Source organism: Atta cephalotes, assembly GCF_000143395.1.
Source record: "Atta cephalotes unplaced genomic scaffold scaffold00065, whole genome shotgun sequence".
Classification (NCBI taxonomy): Eukaryota; Metazoa; Arthropoda; class Insecta; order Hymenoptera; family Formicidae; genus Atta; species Atta cephalotes.
In genome coordinates this window covers 686,646-707,416 of record NW_012130129.1, presented here as the reverse complement: position 1 = coordinate 707,416, position 20,771 = coordinate 686,646, and the positions used below count along the sequence as shown (strand labels likewise).

Here is a 20,771-nt window from a genome sequence, read left to right as displayed (position 1 = left end):
CTTCGATATTATGGGTCACATGATTGCTATCGTGCTCACGAAGAATGGCGCTAAATTTTAAATCCTTTAAAGTAGCTATTCTGTTTTTTTTACTATAACATAGGAATTTATAAAAAAAATTTCCTACACAAATTATTTAATATTGTCGCAATTTATACAAAATTATTTATTTATAAATGCTTGATTTTATGAATGAAATCTATTTTGAGACTAATCGTAAGATTAATCGTCATTCCATTTTCTGCTTTATTTATATAAATGCGCACTTAGACTTATAATTAAAATTTCATTGCTTTTGTTTAATTATTTCTAATGTGTATCAGTATTTTTGAAAGTAATATTTTTTACGTTCCTGAAAGTGCGCATGTATAGTGAAGCATGGCGTGCATCGGCACTCCCTCCTGTTATCGATCAGACGCGTGGTAGCGGTTGGAACCCGTCGTGTCATGGAGGATCTCCTGCTGCAGATCATAAGGGAGTCGAACAATGCAAGATTACAAAATTTACGGAAATCAGCACAAGAAGCGCATGGTAAGCACATCACGTTTCCCATTTTTATTTAATTTTTTATTGCAAGAGAATATTTTTTTATGCAAGAGTCGCTTTTATTCGAGGCTTCTTCACTCCAGAAACGTCAAACAGATTTGACATCTGCTTGACACTCGCATTCCTCGCATTAAACATTGTCTAAATATAAATATTTTTCATTTAATTTGATTATATTTAAATATCTTTATGCAAAGTTAAAAAAATTATAAATATTTACTATATAAAAAAAATATTTTTTTAATTTACGTCAATTTGTTTGAAAAGGTGCCATAATGACGCAGTATGATTGATGTGATGTTGGTCATCAAACACAAATATTTTTTTTAATTTACTTGGACTTGTTCTTTTTGTATTGAGAATAATTTTTTCTTCTATAGATTTTCTGGAAAAACAACAAGGCTTGCTACGAGATCCACCCCACGAACTGCGCGCGAAATGCTTACATACGTTTCAGTTAGCACTGGAAAGTAACAGAAGCAAGTTCGTTGCTTTCGGACTTGCGGGATTACATGTAAGTAATATAACAAAAATAATCTTTTGTAAAAGAATATTTTTCACGCGAAAAAAATTAATAATAAATTTTCTATGTACGTTAAAAATACGAATGTGGATTAAAATATTTACAGAAAAGACACATTTCATGTGTCTGAAATTTTATTTCTGGATTATTTTTCTTTCCGTGTATGTTGGCATTAATGTAACCGCTTATGGACGTACGTCCCGGAACTGTACGCGATAAAACGAAAGATACCGAACAGCTGCGACAGTTTAAGTAACGTCACTATGGCAGATGACTTTTAATTAGCTTCAATACGAAAGAATACGAAAAGTTTTTTTTACAGCTTTTATAGGAATTCTGTAATAAAGATTTAAATACTTAGATAGATCATAATTATTGCAATTAATTACATAGATTCTTATTCGTAATTTAATATATAATTTGCATATTCTTATTTCTAATATTTATGTAAATCTTGTTTATATACAATAAAATAAAATAATTACATTTTTATACATTTTTAAATTAATTACATTTTTATTATTAATTATTAACTGCGTTATAAATATCATGATTAAATTAACGTCGTATTAAATTAATAAAATTTATAGAAAATGTTAAGAGACGACAGATTCCAATCACCTTATGAACCAGAAGATGATTCGTTATGGTTGCCTGCACAAATGTTGCACGCCATGAGCTCTATCGTCTCGCAATCCGATGACACACAAACGGATATGCTTAAAGTGAGTGATTTCACAGTGATTATAAAAGTATTTTAGATCGAATATTAAAACGCAAAAACAAAATAAGAAAGTTAATCGAAATTTTAAAATAAATGTAACATCTTATTTTATTACTTTAAAATTATGAATTTAATTGCTGGTAATATCTCATCGATAATTTCTCTTCCAAGGTCTTGCTGCAAGTTGCTTGCTCTCCTTATTGGACTATGAATGGTCGTTTGATCATCGCTATACTGACTACTTGTTGTGAAGCGTTCGAGAATGGCAATCAAGCTGTGCGTACAGCTGCACAGGCTGCAACCAGTCAAACATTGCGATCGTTCTGCCTTTTTTTAGGTAATATGAAAATTTGAGCGAAAAAAAGAAACTAACGCAATCGCTGATGCATTTCGCCTTAGAGAGACAGTGATGATACCTTTCAGACATAGCACTTCTAGTGACAATAGCTTCCAGACATAGCATTTCCAAACATAGATGTTTGGTCGATAAATTACAAGATCGCGTGCCAGTGGCATGCGGGTCGAAGAATGCCATCGGCGAAACATCCTAATGACTGACTATTACTGTTTATATACTTGCAATTGCATTGCCAGCGTGTCAGAATTTCAATATTCACTATTATGCGTTATTATATTTATTTGCAGATGAGGAATGCCAAGAGATGGACGAGAATGCTAAGCGGAATAAAAATGTGCGCGAGCGAGGCGTTTCGTGTTTCAACGAGGCCTTGCCGATTTTACAGTATATTTGCAGTAAACTGGACGAGGCTCAAAAGTATATAATAATGCATCTTAGAAAATTAGTGAAGTAAAAGTCGTTATGTTTAATACTATAATAATATTTAGGAAATCCTGTTCCAGCAATGGCAGAAACGGCAGTACTGTAGTCTTTTTATTGGAATGCTTGCACACACTGATATCATCATTACCGCAAAAGATTCATACTAACACACATTTTACGACTTTCCTATGGCAGAAGTTTTGTCCGGCCTTGATAGCCTTTCTAGGCACTCCCCGGGTAGATAAGACTTTTACCTCCCGAGAGGGAAAGGAGAACGAAGTTGGCAGAGGTTCCGGATACTTGGCCACATCACTGAGTTTTGATAGTCATCAGGCTAAAACTGTTTACAGGTAAACAGTAAAAGAAAATTCAGAATACATCATCACATGTTAATATTGTAAACGTTAATTGTGTTAAGCAAAAAAAGCAGCTTTGTAAAATTCTTTAATATAATCAAAAATATAATATATCTTATCTTTAATTATTTACTGAATCTAAATATGTATGTAAATCAACCATATTAAGGAATCTTACAATTATAATTGCAAAACTGCTTTTTTGTTAAATGCAGCCATTTCTTTGATACTTTTTTTATGTAGAATATTTAATATTTTATAATTTACGTGATATTGTATAAAAAAATATCATCTTTAGCATTGGCACGGAATTAGTAAGATTAGTCGGATGCGTTGGTCCGTTGCGACCAGTTTTGGAATCGGTATTCCATAGGATGTTGCTGTATCCACCACCGCAGCAGCGTCTAGAACCTTTAAAAGCGTTGAAGGAATTATTACGTAGTCCCAGCCGAATGGTTGATTTTGCTGGACCATTACTTGTAGAAGAAGATCGATCGAGCCATATACAAAGTGACATGGCACTGATGAGACTGTGAGTATTTCTCGCAACAATCTTTGATGTACAATAAATAAAGCTTAAATAAAATTTTGTTCAATTTACATAATAGAATCTTTTTTAAATTTTTCTACATTGTATTTTAGGGCTATGGATTCGATAGAAGAGTCAACAACGGGTGGATTGTCTATATTGCACGCGAGTGTTTCTTGCGTTGTCGCTATGTTGTCAGCACTTCAAGAACTTTGCGAGGGCAAGGCCATTAATCATAATTATACGTGCACAATTAATAGTTTGTATGAAAATTTAGAATCCTGTGATTATCGTGGACCTCTGACTTACCAAAGTATGGCACGATTACCAAAAACGTACAGGTGAACACAACGATCATGAATCATTTAGTAAAATAATTATGTTCAATTATTTGAAAAAAGTAATGAGAAATAGGTAATTAATATTAAAATCTCGATGATTCGACTATTTGATTCCGTTAATTATTTAAAATTTGTATTTTTTATATTAGATAATAATAGTATATTGTACAGTACAGAATATTGTGGAAATATGTGATATAATACAAAATATAATTTTAATAATATAAATTGATTTAAGGATTCGATTTATTCTTTACGATTAGAGTCAATAATTTCCTGTCAAGTTGAAAAATAAAGTTTTTTCCCTTTTTTAAGAAATTTAATTTTTGGATTGTATCACTTTTGAAGTAAGGGAACGATATGTATGCATTACAACATACATTATGATAATTTATTTCTCAGGGAACAATTGGAATTAATGAAGAAAGGTATGGGCTCGGATTCCGATTCATCTGGGCATGGACCATCAGAAAATGGTGATTCAACGGATACTGAAGGTCCTCAAAACGAATCGGATGAGATTCAGGAAGAAAATAGTCTTGATGATAACGATTGCACTACGGAGAATGAATACGAGAAACTGAGATTGAAAAAATTACCCAAGTGTCTTCATGTGGGCCGACAAGTGGCCGACGAATGCAACGTGGATGTAGAGAGACACAACGCCAGGCGATTCGTAAGAACGCTTAGATCCGATCTCATACCGATGGTTCTCACTTTGCGAAGTAATATAGAGGTGGATGAGGCATTACAAAATTTTGCTTCTGAATATTGTCAAGGTATAGCTATCGATAAAACTTATAAAATAATGCGCAAAAATTACATTAATATTAAAATAATGATATATTTTTTTTAAATTTACATATTTGACATATTTTAGGAGTATTTGTAACTCAACAGAAGATACAGGAACAAACTGATGCTAGTATGGATTCATGTGCGTTAATCACGATCATGAATGCTGACGGAATTTATTTGGCGACGTATGCGGCATTGCTTCTCAATCTGAAATTAATCCAAATAAATTATTATCATGAGGAAGGTCGGCAAGTGCCAATCAGCGAGGTATGCTTAATCGCGAATATTTTAATGCTTTCCGAATTCATTGCATTTATTTTTCTTAATTTTATTTTTAAGGAACGATTTGTGGAAGAGGTGCATGGATCTGGCGTGTTAGTTTATCTCTCAGCCACATGGCTCTCCGAATTGTATCAACAAGTTCTCGCATGTAATTTGCTCGAGAAGTGTGGTTACAATCCTAGTTCCACGGAGAATAATGCGTTGGTCAATGTTCTCACGGGTATGCAGTATTGCATCAAAATTTTTTTACAGTAAAATAAATATATTAATAAAATTATATTTTTTGTGAATATTTTTTGAAATTAACTTTTAGTTATTTTAAATTTAACTAATAAAATGTCTTTTACGCAATTTATAGACGTGGATGGTATACCTGGCAGTCACAGAGGTGGACAATTGCTCTCTGATTACATACGACTGGAACGAGCCCAACTTTCTCGAAGTGAACCAACTCCGGAAGCGGAGGCTGGCGCAAAACTCTCCCGAAGAGTGCTAACTTGCTGCTGGGGCAGTATGATGACGGTTCTTACGACGGGACTGAATCCCCCTAAGGAAGAAACCAACAAAGGCATCCTAAATAGAGACGGTGGTCGAAGAGGAGTCAGAGATACGGTTGTCTTGGCGCTTGAAGGTCTTCACAAGGCCGCTACATTAAGCAACGTACTTGGTACACATACTTTCTTTTTTTAAACCAGATTTTGAATGCATTTTGATATTTATTTTTTTATTTTATTTTATCTTCTTATTTATTTCAGGCTTACAGAATCGCTGTGGCTGTATTTTTGCCCTTCTCGCAAAGGCCGCTTGTACGGAACAATCTATTTCGAAAATTACTCGCAAGAAGGACGTTCTTCGACTTAAATTACAGAATAAAGCGACGAATCTTCATACATCTCACGCACTCAGTATGGATGTGCTTTTAGGAAGAGGTCTGGAACTAGGCAGTCACGGTAGTGATTGTTGGCCGCACGTTTTCACGTAAGTGACATTCTAAAACATATATAATAATGTGCTTTTTCTTACATATATTAAAGAGCATGCATTTGAACAAAAGATGCTGCCTATACGTGAGTAAGTTGGAACATGACTTCTTTGGAAGAAACCAAAATCCCTCACTGCCCAAAGCCTCTCAGAAGAAGGAAAAGAAAGATATTATAAATGGCGACGCTAAGAACGGCCAAGATAAGCTTCGACTAAATTTCAACATTGTCGATGATGAGGAATCTTGGTACAATTAATTTTTATATTACAATATTTTAATTAGTTGATATTGTTTTTTTTCAAAAAATTTTCTCATTTTCTAATTAATTAATATATCAATTAATATATCAATTTAATGTAAATATTTTACAAAATGCTGAAATTATAATATCTTGTATCTATATAATTTATTTCTAATTTTTTTAATAATTTCTGTTATACAGTGTGGATGTGTATAGTTTCCTTTCGAGTCCTTATACGCAAAATCCCAGTTCGGACACGATTCCGGAGATTATTCAAGAATCAAACGCTGATAGTCAATTTAATGGCATTTTACCAGCAGACTATGCCGCCAAGATTATTTGCGTGCTATCCCAACAAGTCGATAGACTTTTCGAGGATGCGGCACTTAAATTAAATCTCAGATCGCTCTGTTCGTTTCTTATGGCTCTCTGTAAGGCCAGCAAGGCGCAATTGTTCAAGACCACTGATGGCTGTAAAGATAATAAGAGATTTTGGTGGAGACGAAGTAAGCCGAGAGAGAATGAGATGAATGTGCTACTTTTGGCTCGTTTAGGCGAAGTTATGCTGAAGTGTGTAAAGAGTGGTAGACCTTTAATACATATAATGGGGGTAAGAAAATACTTAACGTATTTTTTATTTATGGCATTTTTTGAGTAAAGGAACGATATAAGTTGTCACCTTCGTAGTTGCTATCATGTTTTTCTTTTTTGAATATATGATGCAAAAATAGAATAATTTTTCAGGTATGGACTATTTTGGGACCACATTTCATGGAGGCGGCTTGCCACGAGGATCGTAGCATTTCGAAGAAAGCAGTTCAATGCATTCACGATTCCATGGCGGCCTTGTTAAACGAACAAATAGAACTTCCACATTTTCACTTTAACGAGGCGCTCTTCAAGCCTTTTGAAAATCTCTTATGTCTTGAACTTTGCGACAGCGACGTGCAAGATCAAGTTAGTAACCACTCACAATTTATTTATGTAAATAAAAGCTTATAAATTTAGATCGTTCAGATTGAATTATTAATTTTTCAGATTGTCAGCTGCATCTGTGAGTTCGTTGAAACGAATCGTACTGAGATACGTTCAGGTTGGCGTCCACTTTTCGGCGCTCTCCGAGTGGCGTCAGTTAACAATTCGGATTCAGTGGAATCGGCGCCTTTGCTAGAAGTTTTCAGAGTCTTCCTCTCAACGGACAACACGTTGGTCTTCGCTAATGCTGCTTTGGACTGTATATTGTGTCTGCTGAAACATGTGAGAGGCATCGGCGACTACGAAGGTCAATCTGACGAGACCGAGAATTGTATCGACAGCACAGAATCGAGAAGACTGAGACTCTGCGTAGAAAGTTTGAAGTATTTGCTGAGTTGCAGCGATATTCTATCGTCAATGTATCGAATGCCAGCCTGCCCGATCTTCCATTCCGCTCAGAGGATTCAAGTCTCTACGATTCCGCAATATGTGGATCCGATCATTCCGAATCTCGAGCTAACTAGATTCGACAAGCATATCGAGTCTATGCAAGAAATCATCCCAGAAAAATCATATGACGCGCTGACTCCGCTGATCGATAAGGACGCTCATCCTATCGCCACATTGCAAAGCATGGACAAGCCTAGTGGCATCCTGAGGGTTTGGTACATCCTTATCGAAGGCCTAGCAAGTGCGACCATGATCTGTCCAAAACGTTACCAACCGCACACTCTGGAGACTCTGTTTCATCTTTTACGCGACATTCTAAATGTACCTGGGCCGGCGTTTGGACTCTACTGCGTCAATCATCTACTATTGCCCATGGTGCAAAATTGGTTAAGAAAAACGTCGAAGATCTATCGCGGATGGGACAATTTTGCGCCCAATTTTAAACAGTGTTGCGGTCTCACGACGGATCTCGTGGTCGATTATTTGACTTACTTGCAAGGTAAAGCTAAGTTTACAACCTTGCTTTAAAAGACCGTAAGCCGTAAGCTGTAAGTTGTAAATAACGATATATCAGCCACAGAACTTATGCTTTTAGGCCGTAAGAATTAGGTTTGCTCAATTCGTTTAAGTCTAACGGTTAAAGCCTAAAGACTGTGCAAAAACAGTTTAAAAACAGAAATTATTATCATCTAATCTTTTTTGACTTATGATTTAAGGTTTCTTAAAGCAAGGTTGTGAACCGAGATTAATGCAAAAAACGTTGATCCAAAAAACGAAATAAGAAATAAAGTATGCGAGATGTAAAGATTGTTAATTTGTTCGTGTAATTATTTTTTTAGGTCCAGAAGTCATCAGAAACGATACCTATTTACCTGCCACGACGCTGATGTTGAAGCAACTTTTATTAGTAATGGCGGAATGCGTGGTACAACCTACAGAGAGCATAGCTCGTCTCGGTTGCGCTTGTATCAGGTAAGTCAAAAGCGCGGGGGACACTTCCAGCTCGCGACATAAAATCCAGCTCAAGCGAACCGAAGTAATTTGCTTGCCCGCTCGTTTGTTCTTTATTGCGATTCGTGCAGCTGTACTACTTCATAAATAGTGTTACAATCACACACTACAGAGTTATATAAGAAAGATATTGCGCTTCATTCTGTATTCATTTTATGATCACCAGCTTTCCTAATTGAATTACGAAATAACCGGTAACAACAACGTCGTTTCAATCAGCCGTTAAAGAACCACCACTGTTGCCATTACATTCCGGTTTTCTACTGCAATCTCGAACTGTCGTTAATGCCATCGAACATCGATGACATTAACAGTATGAGATTTTCTATGCACAGATAATCATCGCGCTTTAAGGCACGTAAATATTAATTAACAAAGCTCGAGCGAATCGCATTAAAGAACAAACGAGCGGATAAATTACTTCGGTTTACTTCAACTGGATTTTAATTGTACTGGATTCCTATTATGGAATCGTAGACACTTGAATCCTTTGAGCAGAGTGGAAGATCGGACAGGCTGGCATTCGATACATCAACGAGAATATTATTGGAACTCAGTAGATACTTCAAACTTTTTCCATGCAGAGTTTTATTCTTCTCTTTGTTGTTGATATCTCTCACGTATTTCAGGAACAATATACAGTCTAAAGCAGCGAAGACTAACGTATTATCTGTTGAGAGGAAGATTTTGAAAACTTCTAGCAAAGGCGTCGATTCCACTGAATTCGAATTATTAACCGATGCCACTTGGAGAACATCGAAAAAGATATCATAATTTCAGTGTTGGTTCTGTCATTTGTTCATCTGTCTGTTTGCGAGATTTTTCAGAAATGACTTAATTTTTTTAAATTCTGCTCGGAAAGAATTATTTTGCTGAAAAATCCAAACTTGTGTTGGATACTGATCTGAAAATAATTTTATTATTTGGGATTTTTAACGTATGTATTATTATTAATATTAATAGCAAAGTATATTTATATTTTTTTTATAATCGAAACTTTATGGTATTAAATTTTTCATTTTACATCTTTTTACTCAACAAGTTCTATGAATTGATTGTATTTATCGTTTTCAACTTATTTTGTTATTATTTAATTTTGTTAAACCATCAAAATAATTTCTTTTTGCAGCAGTGCTTATTTTGTCTAACAAAATTATTTTCTTGTCTGTATCCAACAAAACTTTAGATCTTCTAGCAGAATTGATTTTTGTTTTCGGTAGATATCCTGAGCTCTATCGAAATAAAGTATGAGAAAAATCAAATCAGATGATTATTGATTATAAAAGGATCAAAAATAAGATCAATTGTAATGAATTTTTCCTTAGTTACAGATTTTTCACTGTATTAATTTACATCTGTTGCAAAAGATTTATTATGTAAGGCGCCTCCAAACGATATGACCAATGTATGTCAACATGCAAGTATCATACACATGACATACGTAATTATTCATATTGAATGTAGTTCAACATTTAACGAATGTGCAAGGTTGGCGTATACATTGGCCATATCGTCTAGAGATGCTTTTAGCCTATCGATTGGTTCGCATTGATTCACAGAGTGAATTGGTACATCAATTAAGTTTGATAGAATGTATCTCGTGACGGACGTTAAGTTAGGTATATCGCTATTACGGCGGAGCGGAGCGTGCGTGTAAGACGATAACGAAGCTTGACAAGCTGTCCGGTAGGATAAAGTAGCCACCGACATTCGACACCCTTGGAGCGTCATGTTAACGACTGCACACGCTGCATCCACCTGGAGAGCCATCGGCGCATTTTCTCTATATTAATGTACACGGCAGATATATATACATCCAACTAGCTCGAGTCAGTAACATGATCTCGCGAATCGGTGCCGATCGCGAGGTATCGATGTACACATGTTCTGTATGTACGTCGGAATTTAAAAACGGAGCAGGTTCGCGAATGACGAACCGAACGGTATCTTGATCTGAAATCTTAGTGTCACTCAGTATTGACAACCCACTTCCACAGTATGATCCAGCGGATCGGATGATTCTTGCCATAGCTATGAAAGAGCGATTGCTTGAGATATCTACTGCGCAGAAGGCGTTGGCCAACTTTATTGTTGACACAGTAACGCGAGAAATCTGATTACCATTCACCGATCGTTGTTCATGTCCTTGTGAGATTTATTACCGAAAAAAAATGTGATGTAGAAGGTTCAAATGTTCTTTTAAGGTTGCGAGTTCTTCTAACTGTATGAAAAGAATGATTGCTGAAATTTCTAAAAATTTAGATAGACATAGATAAAAATAAAATGATTGGATCAAAATAATGTAGAAAATTTAAGTATAATGAGCAAAAAGTTTTGTCATTTTAGCAACCAGCTTGAGCGATTTTATATCTGATTAAATTTTTAGATTACTTTAGCAAAATCGTTGAGATGCCGCAATAAGTTTGAATATTCTAGTAATCATTTTGAACGTCTTAATTATTCTGAGAGTCCAACAAAATTATTTTTAGATTTGTATTTAGTAAAATTTAGATATTTCAGTAACACCTTTCTACGCAGAAAATAAAAAAAATATGTAGAAAAGATCTAAATTTTTTTACTTTTTATTATTGTTATTACTTGCTATTCTTATTGAGCCGGAAAAAAAGTTTCTTCGTATTTTTTAATTCAAAATTATATATACAATATTTTCGTCAAAAATGAATGAAATTAAAAAAAAAGGATTTAATAAAATTTGAAATAATAAAGTTTGAAATTTTTTGAAAGTTTCTCTCTTTCGAAAGGGTACTATATTTTTTGAGTTTTTGTAAGTTTAATAAACTTTTACGTTTAAAAAACTACAAACTGAAGAAGATGAAAAATTTTTTTCACTTTGGGGATCTCTGACGTGTCTGACGTCAAAAAAAATTTACGAAAATTTTCGTCGATTATCTGATTTTTTGTTTCTAAGTTATTCACGAATTAAGTAAAGAAGCATTCTAACTTTGATTGCTCATAATTTGGATAAAAATCATATCGCAATTAAAACAATTTAAAAAACAAATTCTTAAAGCTGAAACTTTGTTCTAGCAAATGATATAATTGTAACGAAAATTTCGCAACAAATGAAAAACTTGTGCAAAAAAATTTTTTTAAATACAAAGAAACTTTTTCCCCGACCGAATATTTGAAAATCATGATTAATACAAAATGGTTTAACGAATCACAAAGAGATTAAATCCGTGTTTGACAGGCATGTCCTGGTGAGCAGCGGACCACTCCTCACTTCGGAACAATGGGAGGTCTGCGGTGTCGCGTGCTACCGCGCCTGTTCAAATTCGTTACAGGAGTTGCACCAGCTGACCATGGCTTTCTCGCCCAGATCGGAATCTTTTTACGGGGACGTCGCCCAAGTGAAGGTCGCAGCGCGCCGCGATGCGACACCGGAAGAAACGGAACGGTTGAGACAACTCGCTGCTCAGGTAAGTAATCCGAGATTTATTTTCGAAAGATGTCATACGCTGGGGAGAATGCTAATGAGAGAGCCTCCGTTGTTTCTAATTGTTGTTGTTACTATCAATGTGCTTTATTGATGTGCTCCTCGTAATCACGAGACGAAACATTCGAAATATATAAACAATGCTCCAGAAAGTTCATTTCTGCATTTATCATTCACATATCATGATATCAAGATTATATAGTATATTTCGTCCCACATAGCACATATCATTCTAGCAATATTGCAGCAACATTTCAACGTTTCAGCAATATTGCAGTAACATTGCAAACGTTAACAGCAATGTTGTTATCAACTTTTGTGCTCTATGGGGCTAATATGATTAATTTCGGAAAAAAACATTATATTAAATGGATATAAGTCAAAATGTGACAATCAATGTGTAAATACGAGGTGCGAAAATTATTTAAAATTTATACGAAATTATTAATATTTTTACTACCGACTTTTATCATCTGTTTGATAATAGATGATTTTTCCTTGTATAGACATCTTGTCACTTGATAGACTTCTAATAGTGTATTGTTCATTCTGATGAAATGCGAGAATGTCCGAGTTGTGTGAAAAAAGATGAGAGAGAGAGGGAGAGAAAGGTAGAAAAAAAAGAAAGATAAAGATACAGGGACATAGGTAGTTCCCTCCTGACCTGACTTGCTCTCAGGTGAGCCAGCTGCGTGAGGTATTGACTGCCATCAAGAGGCAGAACGCGGCGTCACTGCCGACGACGTCTTTCCAGGATTTGACGACCATTGAGACGACACTGATCGACCAGCACACTACTTCCTACCCCATCGGTTGTAGGCAGCACACGACACCCCCTGATTACACTAACACTACGACGAACACAGGCCCTCAATGGCTCTAGCCGACCACGGTAACTCACGTCATGGATTTTAAGAATCGATCAAACCCAGAGAAAAAAAAATGTTATTGTATCGTATCGAGATTCACCATTTCGACCGGCAGAAAAGCGAATAACGTGGATGGATGTCCGACATCCACGCCGAGTGATTCACAGAATCGTGGAGGCGTGCCTTCACGTCGTCGTCGACAGGCCAAGTTTTAGCCCTCCTATTTGAATCAGGAGCAATTCTAAAAGCTACTTTCAACCTAAAAAATATTTTTGTATACCGAGCAACATATTTTATCTATGTATACATTGAACACGAGTACTTTATATGACGCAAGCATAAGATATCGACGATCGCTTTTGATGTGTTCCAAGCTTGTTGCTGATATTGGCGACATGACAGAGTCAAAATGTTTCCTATGTATTTTTGTATGCTGAATGACTGTGGTCAACAAATATAAAGCTTCTATTATCAGTTAATTGACTGTTCACTCATCCTTTACCTTAAACAAAAGGTCGTCAATTTGGAATATGCCTGTCGACGAGGAAACGCCATTCGGTTCGGATCATCCGTTTTTTTTTTAACATTTGCACATGCTGGTAGAAGGCACGGGTTAGACTGCAGAGGCGCTTTAACGAGATCCTTTTCAAGAAATGAAGATATAAATATTGTCATATAAATTGTATATAGATCTATAATATAGAAAAGAGAAAAAAATTAATGATATAATTGCGATTATCCTTTTTAAATTAAATTTTTACTTAAATAGAAATTTTATTTCGTTCACATCTATTATGCTTCGAAAATAATTGCTAATTTTTTCATTTTTTAATAAATTACTAAAAAAATGCCTAAAATATTTTGAGAGAAGCAATATAGTTAAATTTGTAATTTTTGATTTTTATTTTAATAAATTTATGAAAAAGGATCTCGTCGCTGATTGAAATCATCATTTCAACTTTACTTGGCACGATCTTACGAATCACTATTAAAATCCATGGCTTGGGTCCATGGCTAGAATTTCACTGTCACAGTAACGTGTAGGTAACGGTACACGACACCGTATTATAGAAGCTGCAGCTTTCGTAGTTTGCACACATTATCTTGCAATTGGAAAAAAATTACGGAGTCGTGTTAGGCTAAGTGCATAACCGTTACTTATTATTGTAATTAAGATTATTCTCATCATCATTTATTTAATAAAAGCGATATCCTTTTCTAACTCATATTACATGACAATAAAGCTATATAATAATAATTATGTATTATCTAACTGGAATATTTTTTTGCACAAAACTTTCCAGTGCATTATTAAACTTGATAATGAAAACATAATCTTACTTGCAATTAAAACATTACAAAGACTAAACGATTGCTTCATTGTAGCAAAATATATAGCAAATTTTCACAAAATTCATCAGATCTTCAAAAAACTGTATCATATCATATATTCAGAATTTTGCTTGAAACAAGTTTAGACTTTATATTGACACGCTTGTGTCTTTAGGTGTTCCTCCTGGAGGAACAAACACGGATCGAAGAGGATTCTCGATCACTTGATGAAAAGTCGTACGTGTTCCTTTTGTACCCTCCTGCCGTAGGCGCTACTCTCAATCCCGATCTTTACATCGTTAGAGTTCAGTTGCGTGCGTTGGTAGTCGGACTTTTGGTACATCAGATGCTGCTTCATTGCATCGCAAGTGTTCTTCTTCAAGGTGCTGGCCCTTCGACTTCAAGGTTCGTATATAGCTTTTTTTTGCATTCATTAGTAATAAAAAATATTGCTAATATGTATTTTATATAATATAATATCGATTACTTATTAATTTAATACGCGGAATTTGTTTAAATTGTCAATAGTTTTATTTACGTTAATTCAAAATTAAAATTACTTACTAATAAAATGTTCAGAATATTTTCACCTTATAAATTGTATATATTTGTTAAATATATGCTATTTATAGATATAATATTTATAAGTATAATTTAGCGTAAACTGTTTTACAATTTAAAAGATTTGCATTTATCTTTATTAAAGGATTATAGAATGTTATTAATTTTTATTTAATTGTAAATCATTAAAAATAATATTGAAAATTGAGATATAATGTTGGAGTATCAGGAATATCCCACGCGAATAATTAAGGTTAACAAAAATCAGACGAATAATGTAGGGTTAATAAACTTTGTTCGAAATTCTTGATAAATATGTGTGTAGAGTGTTATGATTATATAATGATAGGAAAGAACATTTTTCCATAGTTTATCTCACGTGATACCGCATTCGACGCCATGCAGTTCGCCTAATCCTAACGTCAAACGAAGTTATTTGTCTCATCTGAGTTCACATCACGTGGAAATTTTCCTTTCTGCTCTGGACATCTCGTACGTCGCCGCACTGAAGTTCGATTGCCGGCCTGGCCTGAAATTCTTGCTGAAAACGGTGACAAATCTTAAGCAACCAGCTAATTTATATCGTCAAGCGGCAGCTGCTTGGACCATTAAGATTATCACGTTATTCGAGCTATGTTTACGCGAGATAGAGGAGCTTCACGCGACTCTGGAACTGGTGAAGACTATTTTGGGCACAGGACTGGGCGACAGAGAGTGCGTCTATGACATCAAGCATCGAAAGCTCAATAAATATCTGCGCCAACTTCGTACGATCTTTGACGAACTTTGCGAAACTTACGTTGAAGTGGTTCTTGATGAGGATGGCAGATACACTAAGGTTGACAGTTTCGCAGAGAGGAACATATTCTTGCTTGTGATGCAGCCCTATCCCGAGATTACTAGGAAAGAGTCTATCGATCATCGACTCGTCATCAGTACTCCATCAGCTTTCGTTGAGTCATCGGAAAAAGAAGATCCTGGTATCTGTCAAAATCAGCCGGATAATAATGAGGAAGATGATCAGGATGATCCAGACGACGTGTACAATCCAAATTTGGATGACGAGAGCGGCTTAGAAGAACTTGGAGCTGAGAGCGAAAACGATCCAAGACCTTTCAGGTTGTCGGATTTGGCCGCAGAATATTCAACCGATTCTGGTCCACAATCCGAACCGGAAACCGACGACTCTAGACCGGTATCCAGATTGGGATCGGTCACGGAGAAGATTGTTTACCTTGACCGTTCCGGTGGAACTTCCAGCGAGGATTACATCGACGCCAAGTATAATGCCATGACTCCGGCGCCCCCCAAAATGTACAATCGTGATGATTTTTCTTATAATTTGGATTCGCATTGGAAAACAGAGTCGATTTCCATGAGAACTTCTATGGCTAATATGAAAATGCTAAATCGAAATTCGTTTTCTGATGAAGGCTTTTTATATCAAAAATCATATTCGGAAAGACGTAGTAGCGATGTGAGTCCATTATCCAGGCGGAAATCCTTAACATTTGTCATGGCGGCAGATCTTGAAGACAAAGATGAATCTTTGCAGGCCAATTCTGTGGATTCCCGTCCAAAATCGGTGATGGAGCTGCGCAGGAAACCCGCTTGGATGTCCAGTGATTCTTCCAATAAAACTCATGAACCAGAAAAGAGTATTAAGGAGCAGGATAAAAAAAATTCTAAATCTTCTCAGATCCTTGACAATATAGACGAATTATTGCGCGACTATGAACGTAGCAAGCGTGGCTTTAGGACAAATCCCTTTTTACGAAACGAAGAAGAGACGTTTACAGTTGAGAGTCAGTCAATCATTAACCAGGAAGTGCAAATTCAGAGGCGAAACGTCAATAAAGATAGCGAGGCTCATAGGAAAGCTTGGGCAGACATTTTGAGCACTGCGTTGGAATGGGCTTTAGCTTTACCAGTGAGTTTTTTATTTTTCTTTTTATGTACATAATTTTGCAGTCATCATATAACAAGTTTTATTCCTTCGATGCCATTTTATACTATATATTGTTATTACACTGAATACTGTGAATAATATTGCATAAAAATTAACATATAACAATGTTTATCAATCGAAATGTAAATAAGAATGTATAGTCATTGCAAAAAGTGATTGAAATTGGATATTTATGTTTTTCATGTAAAAATGAATGTTATGTACGTAAGAAACAGTTCAAGATCAATATTTATATATTTAACAATAAAATTTTATATAATTTAAAATTATATAGTTTAAATCTCAAAATTTTCTCATTTTATCTTAATTATTTTTTAATATACATATACATATATTTCTTATTGAAATAATATTTAATCCAGATCTAAATTATAACTAAACTTTTTGTATTACACTTTCAAATACAATATAGAAAAATCTGTAATTATTAAATAATTTTTTCATTTTTTTAATTAAAAAATACATGTAATTTAAAAAAAATATAATGATAATATATAAATGTACGTACCTACGATAATAACAACAGGTAATATAAAAAAAAATTAAAAAATTCGAGTATGCTACATTTAAAGTGACATCGAAGGACTAATATTAAACTGTCAAAATTATAAGTAAGAATCTGTTTCAATAAATAATTTAATTTCTCATAAGAATTGTTGAATTTATCAATTGTTAATCGCTTTAAGTCTGAGTTTTTATACGAATTTTTTGGGAATCTTTTTTGCAGGATGAACGATTAGCACCATTGCTTCCGGTTTTTGTACGTGGCGTGCGAATATTGACCAGGCATGCCGTAGATCAAAATCTGAAACAACGTCTCTCAGCTCTGTTTCATCGTATCGCTGTGCTTTATGGATTGACAAATAATTAATAGCGATTATCTTTAGATATATATCGCGGCCTTAGTTATAAGACTTTTCAAGAGACAAAGAAAGAACTATTTAATGCTTGACTTACTTTTTTAAGTTCTTTATTATTACTGTGATAGATAGATAAAATTGAAAGGTGGTATGTGGGGAAAAGATGTAGAATCTGTCGATATATTTTAGTCGTACTTTTCGATAAAATTAAAATATGCCAATCGATATATATAAAAGTAAATTGATTTCGAAAAAAAAATGAGGTTTCCGTTATCACGCGAGTCTCTATTTTTTCCGTATATGTCGACACGTCGACATGTCGGAGACAAGGATTTTATTTATGATCCATTCAGCATGCACATTTCTCGATTCTCATTTTATGCTCTTTGCGCTTAACTGTAGTTTGCGGTTCGGTCATAGTGCCGGGTGTATCGGATTTTTGCTTCCAACGTAAAGCTTGAAAAGAGTACGAGCGACAAATGAAAGGTATCTCGCGACGAACGCGATACAGGTGATATCGGCACTCCTTTTTACTTATCAAGATGATCTCTAAGAGCGGAAAATATTATTATTTTTTGCGCGGATTCTTTTTTGTTGGAATAAATAGCGAATATCTTTTTTTATAGAAGAAAAAGTAGAGTAAAGAATTTTGATGTTTGAAAAGGATTATACGTATTCCTTGTAATGAGTATTATATTTTATTATATAACGCAATATTGTTGAGACGTGCGTTATTATAATATATAATTAATATAAAATAGTAACATAACAATATTTTATATTATATATATATATTACGTTATATACATAACGTAAGTATAGTTGGTGTTATTTATTTAATTTATTTCCTTTGTAACGCCGTAGAGATTATAATTGAACGTTGATGTATATATATATATCAGATATTATGTCCGATGTTTCTCTACGTATGGTGTATTCCATAAATGTTATAAATGTTGTTGAACATCAGATGGTTTAAATGGAAGGATTAATAATTGATAATAAAATGTGCCTATCCTCCGTTTTTCCCCAAAATGCATCTAGATGTATGAAAAGTAGTGCGACTGGAAAATCGTTATGGATTTCAATACAGCTAAAAGATGCGTGTCCACGAAAATATATATACAGTAAATGGTACGAAACATATATCTCTAATAAGATGTATGAAAGTTAAAATAAATGAATTCTGATATCTGAGTACTATTTTATTACTATGAATACTTACTGACAATAAGTAACTATTGTTGCACGTTTTTGTTTAGGAATATAATTTAAATTTTTAATATAAATAGTTTTAATCTTTTTAAGCTTTTTTAAAAAGCAATACAATGATTATAAAGGGCATTAAACAATATTGAGTGTAAAAGAATTATTAAGACATGAAATATATTATATTATTAAAATTCGAATAAGTAATTATTTAATCGACTCTACATGCCCTTTGTATTGTTTTTTAAATTAAGAGTCCTATATTGTTTTATATGTTTTAATTTTTTTATTGTCAATTGTGTTTTACTAAAACTGGATGCATATTAAGTTCTCGAACAATATTTTATCAAGGATTTAAAGACTGTTTCGATCAAGGGTCGCGAGTTCTATTACGCGATTTATTCCCATCGGCCATGCTCGGCTGGTACCAAAGATGTCGACCATTTCCTGCGAGACGAAACGTATTTCAGTTCGTTTTAACGGACGTAGAAAGGGCGGGAGACTCTCGTCTGCGGTTGACTGCGAGTCGAGTCATCCTCGTAAAGAGAGAAGCTTACGAGCGACGGCCGCCTTGGCTTATTCCGTGGTTTTATTCGTGGCGTTCTATTCGTAGGACGCGTCGAGGCTGTAAACAAGAGAAGTGGGGAAGAGTGAAGAGATCTCTCCAAAGTGTGAAGTCATTGAAGTAGGAAGAATTTTTCGTCCGGCTTTCCACCATTATCAGTACTTTCGATCGTAATAATATATTTTGCCTCTCACTTTTGTCTATTATCAAGAGGAAAAAGAAACAAAAATGAAAAATATCAGATATTAAACCCCTTTTTCATCATTTAACTCTTTAATGATTGCGAAGAAATAGTGGAGCATTTGCAAAGATTCATTTCATAAATTACTTGTGACGATTCAATCAATTTTAATGAGAAACTAACATTTGTTTTTATTTTAGATACTTTCTGAATACTTTTAGTCTTGTAGTTATTTATAGAAACAAATAATGTGGTTATATATTAAAGAAGAAAACAAGAAGAAATTACTTGTAACTGGGAAGTAGACATTTAGTATTTCCAGTCTCTTATTATACTTTGATTTCAGTTACTTATGAAGATTACTTCGTTCTCGTATATATATATATTGTCAAACAGCAAAATCCCCAAGACGCTTATTAAGTTCTTAGCCAGTAGCGTAGTAATTTCATTCTAACGTATTTTTAGACGATATTCTATTATTTTCTATTATTTTCTATCAAATGCGATGGTACGTCTTCGTGGTGTATTGTTTCCGACGGATTTTTTAAAATTTATGTATTGTCCATAAATCCAATAAATTTAAGAAGATTGTGAAAGAAGAGAAGATGGGAAAATTGAGTGAAAAATTAATTATTTAATCTTTTCACGTTTAATTAGAGTGCAAAGGCATGTGATTTCAAAAGAATTATTCTAATTTAAATATGATGTGACTGTAATTTAGGTGTTACCTGTATGATTTTTTATAAATAAATTAGCTGTTGCACAAAATATGCTATGGGCTAATTTAGGTGAGGCAAGTTTAAAGATTTAGCTGACGCGAGGCAGCATGGGGTGACTCGCTAATAAAGGGACGCAAGAACGACGAACCGACGATGTCGCGACCAGCCAGACCGCAACTATCCATCCGTTCGTCATTTCCAACGTGCTTTAAATATTAAATAGAGCTTGCTGGGCTCGTAAAAAGGGTTATCTGTTCCCCCATGACGAAAGAGACAACAGCGTCGCTATAGTTCGTTCCCGTGCGAATGAAAAGTTTTCTATCGCATTTATGTGTGAAGACGGAATGATCCGTTCATTATTTCTGAAATTAATTTCGAATTTGTGAAAGAGTTTAAAAAAGTTTATTCACATAGTATATTCTATAGATATAAGAGGAATTTTTTCAAATGTATTTGGTTATTCTTGATACTCGTGTTGAAACTTTTCCATGCCAAGAGAAAGGATTTAAA

General features: G+C 34.4%; 1 protein-coding gene across 1 annotated transcript; it reads left to right on the top strand.

Annotated features, from left to right (window-relative positions):
- Positions 1-446: 446 nt before the first annotated feature.
- Positions 447-17,598, top strand: LOC105623834 (brefeldin A-inhibited guanine nucleotide-exchange protein 3). Its single transcript, XM_012205209.1, has 22 exons — positions 447-531; positions 927-1,060; positions 1,660-1,794; positions 1,965-2,130; positions 2,439-2,568; positions 2,640-2,924; positions 3,229-3,462; positions 3,573-3,800; positions 4,203-4,579; positions 4,681-4,865; positions 4,938-5,100; positions 5,239-5,547; positions 5,636-5,858; positions 5,935-6,108; positions 6,305-6,713; positions 6,848-7,060; positions 7,142-8,027; positions 8,368-8,500; positions 11,751-11,979; positions 14,373-14,602; positions 15,128-16,688; positions 17,455-17,598. The coding sequence occupies exons 1-22, from the start codon at positions 447-449 to the stop codon at positions 17,596-17,598; spliced, it is 6,633 nt and encodes a 2,210-aa protein (XP_012060599.1).
- The last annotated feature ends 3,173 nt before the right edge of the window (positions 17,599-20,771 follow it).